Raw genomic sequence first — 13,602 nt, forward strand, 5'->3', positions numbered from 1 at the left:
TAGGGCGAACGGGATATATGGCGAACGACAATTCAGGCGAATGGACCGTGCGCGAACGGACCTATGCGAACAGGTAGATAGGGCGAACAGACCCAATTACCCCCCCCCCCCCCTCCCAATATGAAAACAAAAATTCTCATCATCTCCCTCGCGCATCTGCCACAGCCTTGATTCTCCTCTACATGAAATTTATCAGTGCATTTATCTTTCTCACAGGTATATTATTCAACCCTTCCGACAGGGCAGCAATTAGTTGGTCGACAGTAGCTTGGGCATTCCAACGCCTTCAAGCACTACTGTCCAGTTAATCCCACAGATTTTTGACTGGAGAAAAAGATAGAATTTACGGAGACCGGTGGATTTGGTAAATGTGAGTGTCTCTGAGAAAGTCTTGGCAAACTCTGACTACATTTTCCCGGGAGTGAACATGCTGAAAAAATTAGGCATACGACGCACACGTCCGAGTTACATTTCGAGTCTTGAGTTTGATGACTATGCTCCCTATATTTGGAAATATTTAATCTTATACCTACTTATACAATTTTTTACATGATGTAGTTATAAGTGATTATGAATACTTCACATAAAGTTAAGTATATGAGAAAAAAGGAAACCTTAAAAATGAATGATATTTTCATTTAATGACAAATAAATAATAACAAAGTAATGTGAAATTAAAATATTGATTAGTGTGGTCAAAGTAAACAGTGTTTCCCACAGAACAGGAAAGCACAGTGTCAAATTCACAACAAGCAGGTGTTTCCAGTGAAATTTACAAAAATGGGTGTCATGTTTTCATCTCTTTCCTTGCAAAAAACAAAATTATATCAAAAATCTCATCTATTTTTACACAACAAAACTGATGGATCTCATATTACCAGCAAGTAAGTGTTGTTAATCAACTTGATATAATATAAAAAAGAAAATATTAAACAATTACTTAGCAGTAATATGTTTTATACGAAATAACACAACAAGATCTAAACAAAAACAATATCGAGTTTACGTGTACAAATTGTTCTTATTAAACTCGAGTATGATTGTACATGTATGAAGATTGCCATTGTGATCTTGCCACTTTATCATACATAATACATGTAATTGTTTTTAATGCAACAATAGAGGTCTACTGTAATACAATGAATGATACAGAATCAATTCTATCTTTAATGGGACTGATAAGCAATGAGTATAAATAAGTTTAATTCCAAATGTCCATTCTCCTAAGCTAACATGCATATCAATTGTGTAATTAACAAAAGTCTTTAACAGTTTGACTAGCTAAGTGCTGATCTCGACCGTGTGGGGGAGTAGGATCGACTCCTTAATCTGTGGGGGGACGGAGATCTACTTCGAGCTGCCTTCTCATTGTTAACAATGGTCTTAAGGTTTCCTAGGTGATGGAGAGCTCTGAAATATACAATCAGTTAAAGGGGTTTAAATGGCTGTATATGAACATAAAGTAATGTAAACATACTTATTTTTGCAGTTATGATCATCATATTAGTGCCTTTCCGGCTGATTCTATTCAATAATTTAAGTATACACACAAGATTTAATCAAGTACACTTAGAAGCTTAGTCCCATATTGCACCAATTTGGCATTACGCTAAACAGCTGGTGAGAAAAACTGAGCTTAATTATGAGTGTGTAATATATGTTTAACTGTGTTTAAAACAAAGTGTTACTGATACAGACTTTTCTAGGGACTGCCCCCCGGGCTGCTCTTTCCAGTTGTAACCCTCCAGGGCAGGAATGTCATCCTCAGCTCTATCTGTACTAGGAGCTCCAGCCTAAAGGTAAAAAAACACTGAGCATTATTTCACCTCTTAATGGGTTTCTAGTTTTTACTCTAAAACTCTTTAGACAATGATGAAGAGGTTTTTTCCACAAATCTAAATATTTTCTTGAAGTATTTTATGCTTGTATTGCCTGAGGCTTTTTAAAACTGTTTGTGAGGAATTTTTAGTTTTGGATGCACATAAGATTACATGTCAGATTTCCAGGATCAAGGAATTTCCTTCTTTAATTAGTTACTGGAAAATTTCTTATTTTCAAGGAGTGACATTTTTGTGGTTTAAAGTTACATAATGAGTCAAAATCATGTGTTTCTTTTAAGATAATTGCATCATAAAACAAAAGATTTATGTGAAATATGACTAAAGCGAAGTTTTGACAACTCAACTGCACTGTAAAGCAAGAAAAGAACTGCAAAATGTAAGTGCCGGAAAAACAAAGGTTGTATCTACCGCTTTGTTGTTATCGTCAATATCAACGATGTCAAGGTCGAGCGACTTTTCTTTTTAGCGTGAAACTTGTAAACAACATTGAATTGGAGCAAACAGAAGTAAAAAATAAGTTCTGATCATCTTTATTGAAGATTGTATCAAAATCCTTGGTCATCCCATATTTATATCTATGGAATTGACACCATGGTAAATTCTTCAACTTTTCTGCACATGCACACAATAAAAAGGAAGAAGTGAAGCAATATTTTTGTGTTGGGGCAAACTAAAATTATTTTTACTTTTATTTTTCTCCAAAAAAGTAGATTTTTTAGGTTCTGAGACCTGCAATTTTCTGAAACCTAATATCTTCAAGAATTGAATAAACTTTGCATGTGTCATCCAAAAATTCTACTTTTGTCAGTTTTCCCCTTTTTCCGTCACAGTGCCACTATCAAGAAAAATTACTGGCTCAAGGGATCTGAATTTACTTTATCTTAACATTTTGTGGGGGATAAGAATTTGTGGGTCTTTTCATACCACAAAAACAACTAAAATCAAACCCCCACAAAATTTTGTGATTTCCCAGTATCTATATAGTGTTTGGATTCTCTATGTTAGCTTACCTGAAGATTTTCTATGGTGGTAGGATTTCCAGCTGCATGAGCTGCAGCCTCAGTTTGGAGTTTAAACAACATGTTCTTTAAGGCCTCCAAACTGCCGGGCTGTGGTGTCCCTGTCAGTGTGTCAGTCTGTAAGTCATCATCATCTGTTAAGACTGGTGGCTTTCTAAAATAGAAAATTTATTATCTCTTGTTCAAATGGGTGATGTGATATCATAAATGTGTTTTATATTAAATTAAGCATCATATGCTGGTAGAAATATGAAATTTGTAAAATGTTAAGGACTGGTTTAAACACAAAGTAGCTGCTGGTTTCTTACAGACAAGGTAATACAGGTTTCTCCCAGGAACGATCACCGTCCAGTACCATATCTGTGTCCGGACTCCAAGCTCGATTAGACATTCCAGGCCGTGCTGGGGATTGATCTTTAATACAAAATTTCATCAACTAACAGATAAAGCATTCCTTTTTTAAGCTCCAAAGAAGCAAAAATCGAAATATATGTACCTTTTGGCCAATGAGTTATTCTGTTTTACTATTTATACTTTCAAACTTAAAATTGAATTTGCACCAACTCTAGTTTATTAAGTTGAATCCTGTTTTAATGTTAGACTTTTTTTTTCAAATTTCTTAATTTGGACAGCAATGTTTCATAAATAGTTATCGTTAATAAATCCCTAAATGTCAGACACTTACAAACTACAGAAACAACAGCAAAATAGCACTGGCGCAGGAAAATACCCTTATTATATTGTACTGTATTTGAGTCATAGAAGAGACATGTACATACCAGTACATGAACACTCATGTACAAAAAAAAAATCTTTTTAGTTTTTCATTGACTTAAATACTTGACAGTTATCTTGACCATCAAGTTTACCTGGCACAATAGGGCTTGCTCCTGTAATGTCACTTTTGTTTGGTGCTGATATCCCTGCTAACAATGCCTCAGTATCCAAGCTAGAACATCGTGGGGGATGGGACACATCATAGGAGTTATCTGCCTTTGTTGAGGTTTCTAAGTATTTTTCTAAAATATCACTGCTATTTGCACTGGTGTTTCCAGCCTTAAGTACTTCTGGTGCCAACTTGCTGGAGAAATTGTAGGCTTTTCGACTTGACTTTGGTGACTTTAAAGAAGATTTCCCTGGTGATTTGGATAGTAAATCATTAAAATCTAGACCAGGAGGGTTTGAGTCATGTGATCTATTAAAGTTTGATTGAGCCACATTTTCTGAGAAGCCCACTCGCTTTTGAGGTAGTTCAGCTGTAACACATGTAATATCAGATTTATCTAGTCCATGGACCCAGCTGGGAGCGGGCCTACCAGACACAAGGTCTCTCTTTGACCAAAAGCTCTCACTGGGATTGGAAATATCCAGAGCATCAATCCAGCTGGGTGGCTTCCTGCTCTCAGATAAATCCAAATCATAGCTTTTCACTGGAATGTCATAAGCCTGTCTGGCTGGATTGCTGGCTAACCTCTCATGGTGTCTGAATGAAGACGGAGACACAGACCTACTTCTCTCCCTTGTCTGGGACGACTTGTAGCTTGTTGGAGGAGGGAGGTTTGCCAGACCACTCCGCCTTGATCCAAGAATGTCTTCTACACTAGAAAGGTCCCTTTTCTGGGGAGCGGCCCCCACTGTCTTGGACCGGTTCCTGGGGTTTTTATAAGAGTATACATGTCCTCGCTTCTGTGCAGCTGAACCCAGCTTCATATTGATCAGTGTGTCTGTATTGACACTTTCTACATCACTAGGCCCTTCCTTTGGTAAGGGTTCATCATGAGCTATTCTATGTAATAATTCTCCTGATTTGTTTAAAGCTTCATCCACTGAAAATTCAGAAATGTATTCTATAAATATATTGTACATTTAATATTAAGTTTAATAAAATTACTAAATAAATACCCCAATCCCTTCTGAAAGAGCAATATTTATATTCAATTTTACTTTAATAGCAAATAACCATCTAACATAGACTTATAAATATGGAAATGTAGTCTTTTTTTTTTACTAGTATTTGAACTGTTTTCTCCATAATTTCAAACATTTACTACTGTTTGAATTAGGATTTCCTCTTATGTCTATATTTCCAGTTATTCATATACATGTGTATTTAATTTTTCACCAAAGTTTCAAAAGGCTTCTAACTGATTTTAATTTTTTTAATAAAATGTTCTTATCTTTTGATTAAGTGGAATTAAAACACAATTATAAAACAAGTACCAGTATGCCCTGAGATTTCATATTAGTTAAACCAAATATTTTAAGCCCCACTACCAATATTTTTCAGTTGTTTAATATCCATATATATCACAAATCTCTTGTTCTTTATAGAACACAGCTGTACATGAAAAGTACATGAACTTCACAATGAATGGGTACAAAATAATGATTCTACTATAAGAAATGTGTAGAAAATGGAGATATACTGATTACATTTGTAAAGCCTGATACCAAAGCCAAAGTAAACCAAATTCTTCTTCTGCAAAATCTTTTACAGATTTATGATACCAAAAAGGGGTCTCTTCTGATGAATTTTTTCTTTATTATTTCTTAGGATTGATAAACTGATATAAATGTTTGTTTATTTCTTAATTACTTTCCTTAAGCTCCAGTATGAAGCTGCCCCCCAAACTCCCAAAGGTTCTTACTGCAGAAAAAAAGATGGTTTACTTACAAAATGAAACACAATGACAATGGATGATGATGCAACATGGAAAATTAATCTAATGCTATAAAAACATTTTAAAATACCGGTACATGTATGTGTATATTTGCTTTGAATATTTTTTTCCTGTTACAGCAAATTATAACTCTCATAGCTTTTTTTCAGTCTTGTACATTTTGACTTGGCCAATATGTTGTATGTAAAAAAAAAATCCTGTAAAATTAGAATTAGAAAACTCCACATTGCCTCACAAATATCTGTATAACAATGCATATACAATGTAGAAATTAAAGAGTAAATGAAATGTTAGCTTTAAGAGTATGATAAGCATCATGAGGTCTGGATTACATGGCATGGTTACAGAAGTGCATGCATACCTCTGTCAACTTTCCAATGACCTGCTAATATATATACAGTATCCCAGCTCATCACAAAAAGCACAAAACATATACACAGATATATGATATTCAATATTCCAGCTCATAAACAGCACCCAACGTTATATATATAGATGTAATATACACAATATTCCAACTTATCATAAACAGCACACAACATTAAACATAGACATACTATATTCAATACCCCAGCTCACACATCAATATATATATAGATGCATACAATATTCCAGCTCATTATAAACAGCACACAATAATATATAAAGATGTACTATATAATATTCCAGTTCATCAGAAACAAACAGAAGTACGGAGGCATGCTTTGGCCAGTGATGTTATGTAGTCTTTGGTGCAAATTGTACACCTTAAACTTAAACATGCAGTGTATAAAACATGCATATGCAATCAATTCATGCCAAAATACACATAGGAAGCCTCAAATTGAGTCTGTCTGTAATATATACATGTACATGTTTATAACAAAGTGATTTCATAGATAAGTAGCAAAGTTATCAAGTGTCAAATTAACTTTATATTCTTTTCTCTAACTCAGTATATTTTGACATATTTTTCATGAGCATGAATGGAACAAGGGAAAATAATTCAGGGTATAGAAAGTGCAATAAAAAAGAAATCTGGCCTATTGAAAATTAATAAACTTTAACTTAAATCCCATTTTAACAACCAGAAACTGTGTCACTTCATATATTTTGTCCATCATAAAATTTCCTAAAATATATCAAAGTTAACTAAACCAGCAGAGGAAATTTTGTTTGAAGGAAACTGTACTGTAAGACTGTATAAAATCATATTCTTGCAAAAGAAAACACCTTGTCAAAACTTCACAATTTTGTATTGATGTGATTGAACTACTTTCAAAACATGCCTTCACTCTCTACACATTATACCAGTGTCTTACCATGTCGGTTTCTCCTCTCCCGATCTGAGGCCATTACAAAAATATTAAAAAACTTTACATAAAATTTTTGTTAACATAAATACATTCAGCACCTTAAAATGATTGTTAGTCTGAGTAAGTTCTGGAAAATGCATGTTTAAAAATGTGTTTTATAACAATGTGTGGTGACAAACTTGTATGAAAACATGGATTTTTTTATGCCTTCATTATTCTATACATATAACAAAAATTTTTTGATTTGTTGATAGGGGTGACACTGTAGTGCAAATATGAATAGCACGTCAGAAATTGATGTACAAGTGAATAATGAACAAGTTAATATGAAAAATGTTTTGGTGTCTTTACTACTAAGCCATTATTATAAGTCAAATATCTAAAAAATAAAAAAGGGGGGTGGGGCTAGGTGAAACACTACAAATCTATTTATTATATAACTTAAGAGGGCTGGGTGGTTGTGGTCATTTTTAGACTATATTGATCTCCTTTAGAAGAAGAGCTCCATATAAAGATATACACTAAAATGTATGAAAATTTTGTTTGCCAAATGATAGTTGACAGCTTAAGATATCATATCTAAAAAAATAAGTTATATCTGATGGTTAATTTCTTGACCCCCCAGCCTCCTTAAGGTATTTCTACTCAAAATCTAAAGATCTTCTTAACTGATAAAATTGTACATTTGTAATACTTTTAGTGTAAATATAATCCAAAACTTTTGAAATCTTTAAATACCTTCAGCTCTGAGAGCCATACTCCTTTTCATTTTGTCATAAGATTCATTGATAGATTCCCTAGCGTTGGCCAGCTGGAGTTCAGCGGCTGTGTCCCGGACACCTGTTTGCAGAGATCGTTCTGCAGTGAGATGGAGGGCAGACTTAGGATCCAATAGATCTGACACATTCTGCCTATAGCGACCTTTGTATTTAGAGGTCAAACCTTCAAAATACACAAAAAATTCAGAATATAAACAACTCAATTATCTGCAAAGAATGCCTTATAAATTTTCTAATGTGAACTTAATAGACTCCCTGAGACTAAGAGTAGTTCTAAATGTATCCAAAGACACAGTTGTAGATCAAAGTAGTCAATTTTTGCTGTTGATCTTGCAGCTAGTAAATTGTACTGCTCTAAGAGTTATGATATTGCTTATAAAGCCATAGCCTGAGTTAAATTTTTTTAATAACTCAAAATTTTCAATGCATAAGTTTGTGTTTCCATCAATACTAGTGTAAAAGGCCAGTTTGATTACCTGCATATTGGTCCAGGTAAGCTTCCAGGGCTTCAGAGGCAGATGTAAAGTCTCTATTTCCCACCTTGATTCGAGAACCATTGCATCTGATCCTGTTCAGTCCATGGAGAAAGTCTGTGGGTGCTGGATCCACATCCATTGTCATACTGTGTTATAGAGGGACCTGTAGGCTCCTACTTCATTGTATTATTGTGCACCTTAGCTGTCCCTAATAACCAAAGTCATCCTATTATATACCTAAAATATGAAAATTTGTCATTCAAACAATGTACATTTTAACATACAGAAAATATCTGCTGCCATTTAACTAAGTGCTTTATTGCATGTTGACCAAGTATGCATCAGTGCACATAAACCATTTCTTGTATGTAATTCCAATTAATTGGGTCATAGGTAACACAGTGTGTATATAATCTCAATCTATGAGGATCTAGCTATCTTGTGAGGACAATTAAATGACTGAAGGATTTAAATCATTAGATTTTTATTTCATGTTCTCCCTGCATGCCTCAATGAATGTACAACTTCATCAATGCTTTTTTGAAATCATTTTAAATTTTATCAGCTTTATTGATATGTTAATGACACACTCTAAAGACTAATAATAACTAGATGCTGTCATGAGACAGTAATACCCGCACTAAGGTGTTTGCCTCTAAATGCACACTCCTTCATATTGGGCTTACCAAGGAAAAAAGTCCAATCAATTCTATAATTTACACAGTACATGTATTTGTCAAATCGAGCATAAAATGCTCAGGTGACTATGTGACCCATGAACCTCTTATACGCATTTCATATACTTAATTCATTACCAGTCTGAAATAACAGAATTTAATTAATGATGAAAATTAGGTTTTGCTAAAAGGGGGGGGGGGAGGTATAAATTTTTGGCCCATAATTGGAACTTTTCAAATTTATTTTCTCAACAACAAATAATATTATTTTAGTACAAAGCATTTTTGATGAATTTATCAAAATGTGCAAACTTTTTTTAGTATTTGATTAGGCAAAAACCTCCTTGAAAAGCCATACCCAATCAATTTTCTCACCCCCCCCCCCCCCAACACGCACACACAATTTGCCTGTTTTTGGAAATAGGCCTAGATGGCAAAGTTATGTTAAACATCGTTTGTTATGATAATTTAAAATTTGTTCTTGTACTGTACATGTATGTGAACACCTTTTTGAAAATTTCTACATCACATTGGGCTTGCGTCACCCTACCAGTACTAGTACTAGTTTTACCATTATCATTTTTAGATTGCACATGCCATGTGACATGGTGTGGTGCAGTGTTACATGTATATCAGTGGAAATTAATTCATTTTGTGTTTTAATTGGATTATATTTCATGAAGTTGACAGGACCTATGACAGTCGGTAAGTACAAGTGTAAGTATAGATTGGGGTAAAATAAACCGAAATGCAAATGGTTAGGTTAAAGTTTAAAAAGGATCAAAGATCATCGGCAATCTCCTATGCAGAGTTGTCGTTCGTTTCTCTCTCAGACACTGAATGTAGAGAGTGGATCATCGGGTGCCACAGTAGACGAATTTCACATTCTGAAGAGTTATCTCCCGTTGTCGACATTACATTCAGTTACAGGCACAGATCCGGGAATTTTTTTCGGGGGGGGGGGGGGGGGGGGGGGGGGGGGTCCACACCTCAGTCAAAAAAAATTCCAGCCCAGAATTTCCTGAGGAGCAAAAAAAAAAAAAAACCAAACAAACAAGCAAAATAAAAACAATGATGGTGGGGTCCATGTTTTTAAAGGGGGGAGGGCATTTAAAGTCATTTTTTATTTGCTTCTGTAAATCAGTATATAGTCCTATTTAAATAACTCTGCAAATTCCAGGGGGGGGGGGGGGGGTTCCAATCTCCCTAGCCGCTCCCTGTCCCTGAAATGACAAATGATCATGTGACTCCTAAATAGTAGAAAACTTTTCCATTTGACTATACATACGTAATTTTGTTTCTTGTGTTATTATGTTATGTACATCTAATGGTTTAAGGTTATGAACCCCTGGAGGTCATCCCCACTCTCTTAATGAACTGGAAATGTTCATAATATGACTACATCAAATTAAATAAAAGTGCATCAATGATAAGATTACTTGACATTTCATTCATGAATTTGGGTCAACCCATGTACCCTCCTAGAATTAGGAATGAAAATCATTCAAAGAGATGGACCATTAAACTATTTGTATATATTCACATTTTTTTTTATGTCAAACCAAAGTATTAGACTAGTTTGCATACATGAACAAACAGGGGTCTGGGAAGGGGAAGGGGCAAGGGGAAGGAGTTATCTCTTTACATCTTAATTGTTGAAAACTCCTAAAATGAATGTTAACTTCAAATCCGACTTGTATGTCTTCATTATTTTTAAGTGGTGGTGTCTCCGTATGAATGAAAAATTCCCAAGAGGGACATTTAACAACAAACAAACATTAATGACTTAAAAAACACAATATACATGTACATGTTTATTAGTCAACAGATATACTTCTGATCATATCTCTAGTTCTCCCTTGAATCAGAAATGATGATATAAATATTTTAAGAATGGTTAAGAGTTGAAAAGGTTGTGCATTTTAAAATTCACTAAGCTCTGTGCTTGAATTAGCTATACCAGTTTAGCTTATTTTGCTACTCAAAGCACCTTGATTAACTATTTTTAATCATACTGTTTTCTGAAATGTGAAGTTTTTTCAACATGGATACAAGTCATACCTTTTCAGATTCTGAAAACAATGCATGAAAAAAAAACTGCTTTATAATACTGTAACTCTTTCCAAGTACTAGTGATCATCAGTTTTTAGCTCACTTGAGTTTTTCTGGTTTTCTGATCACATTTTGTTTGTCATCCATCTGTCCGCCTGTAAACTTTTCACATTTTTGTCTTCTTCACTAGAACCGCTGGGCCAATTTCGACCAACCCTGCCACAAAGCATCTTCGGGTAAAGGGGATTTAAGTTTGTTCAAGTGAAGGGTCACACCCTCTTTCAAGGGGGGATAATCAAGAATTAGTGAAAATTTAGTGGTATCATTTTAAAAAAGTTTTATCAAGAACCACTGACTGGGCCCAAAAAGTTGAAACTTTCTTTACATAGACTTAGTGTAGCTTCAAATTTGTTAAAATTATGACCCACTGGGGTAGGGTGGGGCCACATATGGGGATCCAATGATTTACATAGAAAAATGCAGGGGATTTTTTCCATCATAAATCTTCTTCTCATGAACAGCAAGGGCATTATTGTCCTCCGTTTTCGCAAAAGGGACCTATGGGACATTAAATCTCATTTGTCTGTCAGTCTGTCCATTTGTCAGTCTGTCCGTCTGTCACAATAAGTTTAACCTTGGTCATAACTTCTGAATAATAAGAGATAGGGCTTTCATATTTCACATGTACATTACTTACAAGAACTTTCTAAACATACCATGATTTTTGAACCCAAGACCTTGACCTTGAAGTTTGACCTACTTTTCAAAAAATTTAACATTATTTTAAATGATCATCTTGAAAGAGAAAAGATAGGGCATTCATATTATGCATGTATATTACCTGTGACAAGACCTTTCTAAATATATCATGACTTTTGACTCTGTGACATTGACCTTGAAGTTTAACCTACTTTTCAAAAATGTTATATTTCCTTATAACTTTTGACTGAGAAGAGATAGGACTTTTATATTTGACAGGTACATTACCTGTAACAAGATGTTTCCAAGCATGCTATGATTTTTTTTACCCCTTGACCTTGATGTTTTACCTAATTTTCAAAAATTTTAACTTTGGTGATTACTTTTGAATGACATATGATAGGGCGTGCATATTTGAAACAATATGTCATAAATAATGGCATCCCATCCACTAGGACACAGAAAGTAGGGGACCACAATTCTTTGAATTTGCTTGTTAGTCATTTTGATATGGAACATCCTCATATAGTGTAGATTCAAGTTTTTTATGCCCTGCCATGAATATGGCCGAGGCATATAGTGTTTGTCATGTCCGAATTCAATAAAATGTCATATGCTGATACATACTGATGTAAGCTTTTCAACTGCATCAAGATTTTTGACCTTGAATTTTCCTTTGACCTTACTTTTCTTAAATTAGTGTATAGATCAGTTTTGAATAAACAATTCAAGATATATTTATCAAACTTCATATGCTGATATATACTGCTGAGAGATATCAATTGCATCAACTTTTTTGACCTTGACTTTTCCTTTGACCTTGACCTCACTTTTTTAAATTAGTGTTTATCTACATTTTAAATAAACCATTTCTGATATTTTTGTTGAACTTCTATGCTAATAGTAAATACATACTGATATAAGTTTTTCAACTGCATCAACATTTTGACCTCAACCTTTCCGTTGACCTTGACCTCTCTTTTCTCAAATAAGTGTTAAGCTCAGTTTTAAATAAATCATTCAAGATATTTTTATCAAACCTAATATGCTGATATGTATTAGTGAGAGCTCTTCCACTGCATCAAAAACTTTTCATCTTGCACTTTCCTGTGACCTTGACCTCCCTTCTCTTTAATTTGTATTTTGCTTAGTTTTAAAGAAACAATCTAAGATATTTTTATGTAAGCATGCACTTATAGATAATTTTGTGAGAATTTATCATCTATATCCATTTTTTTTAGATTTTAGTTTCAATTTTAAAGAAACTGTTCAAGATATTCTCATCAAACTTCATACACTCATACAAATTTTCATGTTGCATTAGTAATATACATTCGGCGGGGCATTTATGTCCTATGGACATATTTCTAGTTTTCAAATCATGACCTCCGAGGATAGGCTCAGGCCACAATAAGGGATCAGTTTTATAGAGATTTAAAAGGAAAAAATATCTTCAAAATTCTTTTTTTTAAGAACAACAAAAGCATGATTAATATGGAAACATTCCCAAGAAGTGTAGATTTTTTCCTGCCCCTATTTGCTATCCACATGGAAATGCAAATTTTAAAACCATTTTACACATCCACAGGACAAAATCAATCATCTTCCAAATGATCATGATTTAAGGCTAGTGCATAAAATATAAGGGAAGTTCTGGGAACCAGGATGTTTAAACATGTTAAATATTTTTTTTAAAAAAATTGACCCCCATTTGACCCCCAGGGGGAAAATAAGAATTCCGAAACCTTACTGCACATCTATAGGACACCACCAACCATCTCCCAAAAGATGATTAGGCTACTGTGTAAAATGTAAGAGGAGTTCTGGGAACCAGGGGCTTTTTGCATAAAAAACGTTATTTTTCAACCCCTATTTGACCCCATCGTGAAAATGAAAATTCCGAAACCTTACTGCACATCTACAGGACACCACCAACCATCTCCCAAAAGACGATTAGGCTACTGTGTAAAATGTAAGAGGAGTTCTGGGAACCAGGGGCTTTTTGCATAAAAAACGTCATTTTTCGACCCTCATTTGACCCCCAGGGTAAAAATGAAAATTCCGAAACCTTACTGCACATCTG

At 34.3% G+C, this 13,602-nt stretch overlaps 1 protein-coding gene across 3 annotated transcripts in view; it reads right to left on the bottom strand.

Moving 5' to 3' along the window:
* Nucleotides 1–622: 622 nt before the first annotated feature.
* Nucleotides 623–13,602, bottom strand: part of LOC133181688 (uncharacterized) — a 17,967-nt gene continuing 4,987 nt past the window's right edge. Inside the window, exons 2-9 of one of the 3 annotated variants that reach the window (XM_061316247.1) lie at nucleotides 8,092–8,328; nucleotides 7,575–7,778; nucleotides 5,903–5,923; nucleotides 3,730–4,686; nucleotides 3,169–3,274; nucleotides 2,852–3,014; nucleotides 1,699–1,793; nucleotides 623–1,410 (exon numbers count right to left, since the gene is read on the bottom strand). In XM_061316247.1, the coding sequence (XP_061172231.1) occupies nucleotides 1,278–1,410; nucleotides 1,699–1,793; nucleotides 2,852–3,014; nucleotides 3,169–3,274; nucleotides 3,730–4,686; nucleotides 5,903–5,923; nucleotides 7,575–7,778; nucleotides 8,092–8,236 (1,824 nt within the window). In that variant the 5' untranslated portion in view covers nucleotides 8,237–8,328 and the 3' untranslated portion in view covers nucleotides 623–1,277. Of the gene's footprint in view, nucleotides 1,411–1,698; nucleotides 1,794–2,851; nucleotides 3,015–3,168; nucleotides 3,275–3,729; nucleotides 4,687–5,902; nucleotides 5,924–6,842; nucleotides 6,867–7,574; nucleotides 7,779–8,091; nucleotides 8,329–13,602 lie in introns of all 3 variants that reach the window. The other 2 variants (XM_061316246.1, XM_061316248.1) reach the window with 2 other exon arrangements.

The sequence above is a fragment of the Saccostrea echinata genome, unplaced genomic scaffold (genome assembly GCF_033153115.1).
Source record: "Saccostrea echinata isolate AGI-Se365-2 ecotype Australia unplaced genomic scaffold, CSIRO_AGI_Sech_v1 ptg000009l, whole genome shotgun sequence".
In the NCBI taxonomy this organism is placed as follows: Eukaryota; Metazoa; Mollusca; class Bivalvia; order Ostreida; family Ostreidae; genus Saccostrea; species Saccostrea echinata.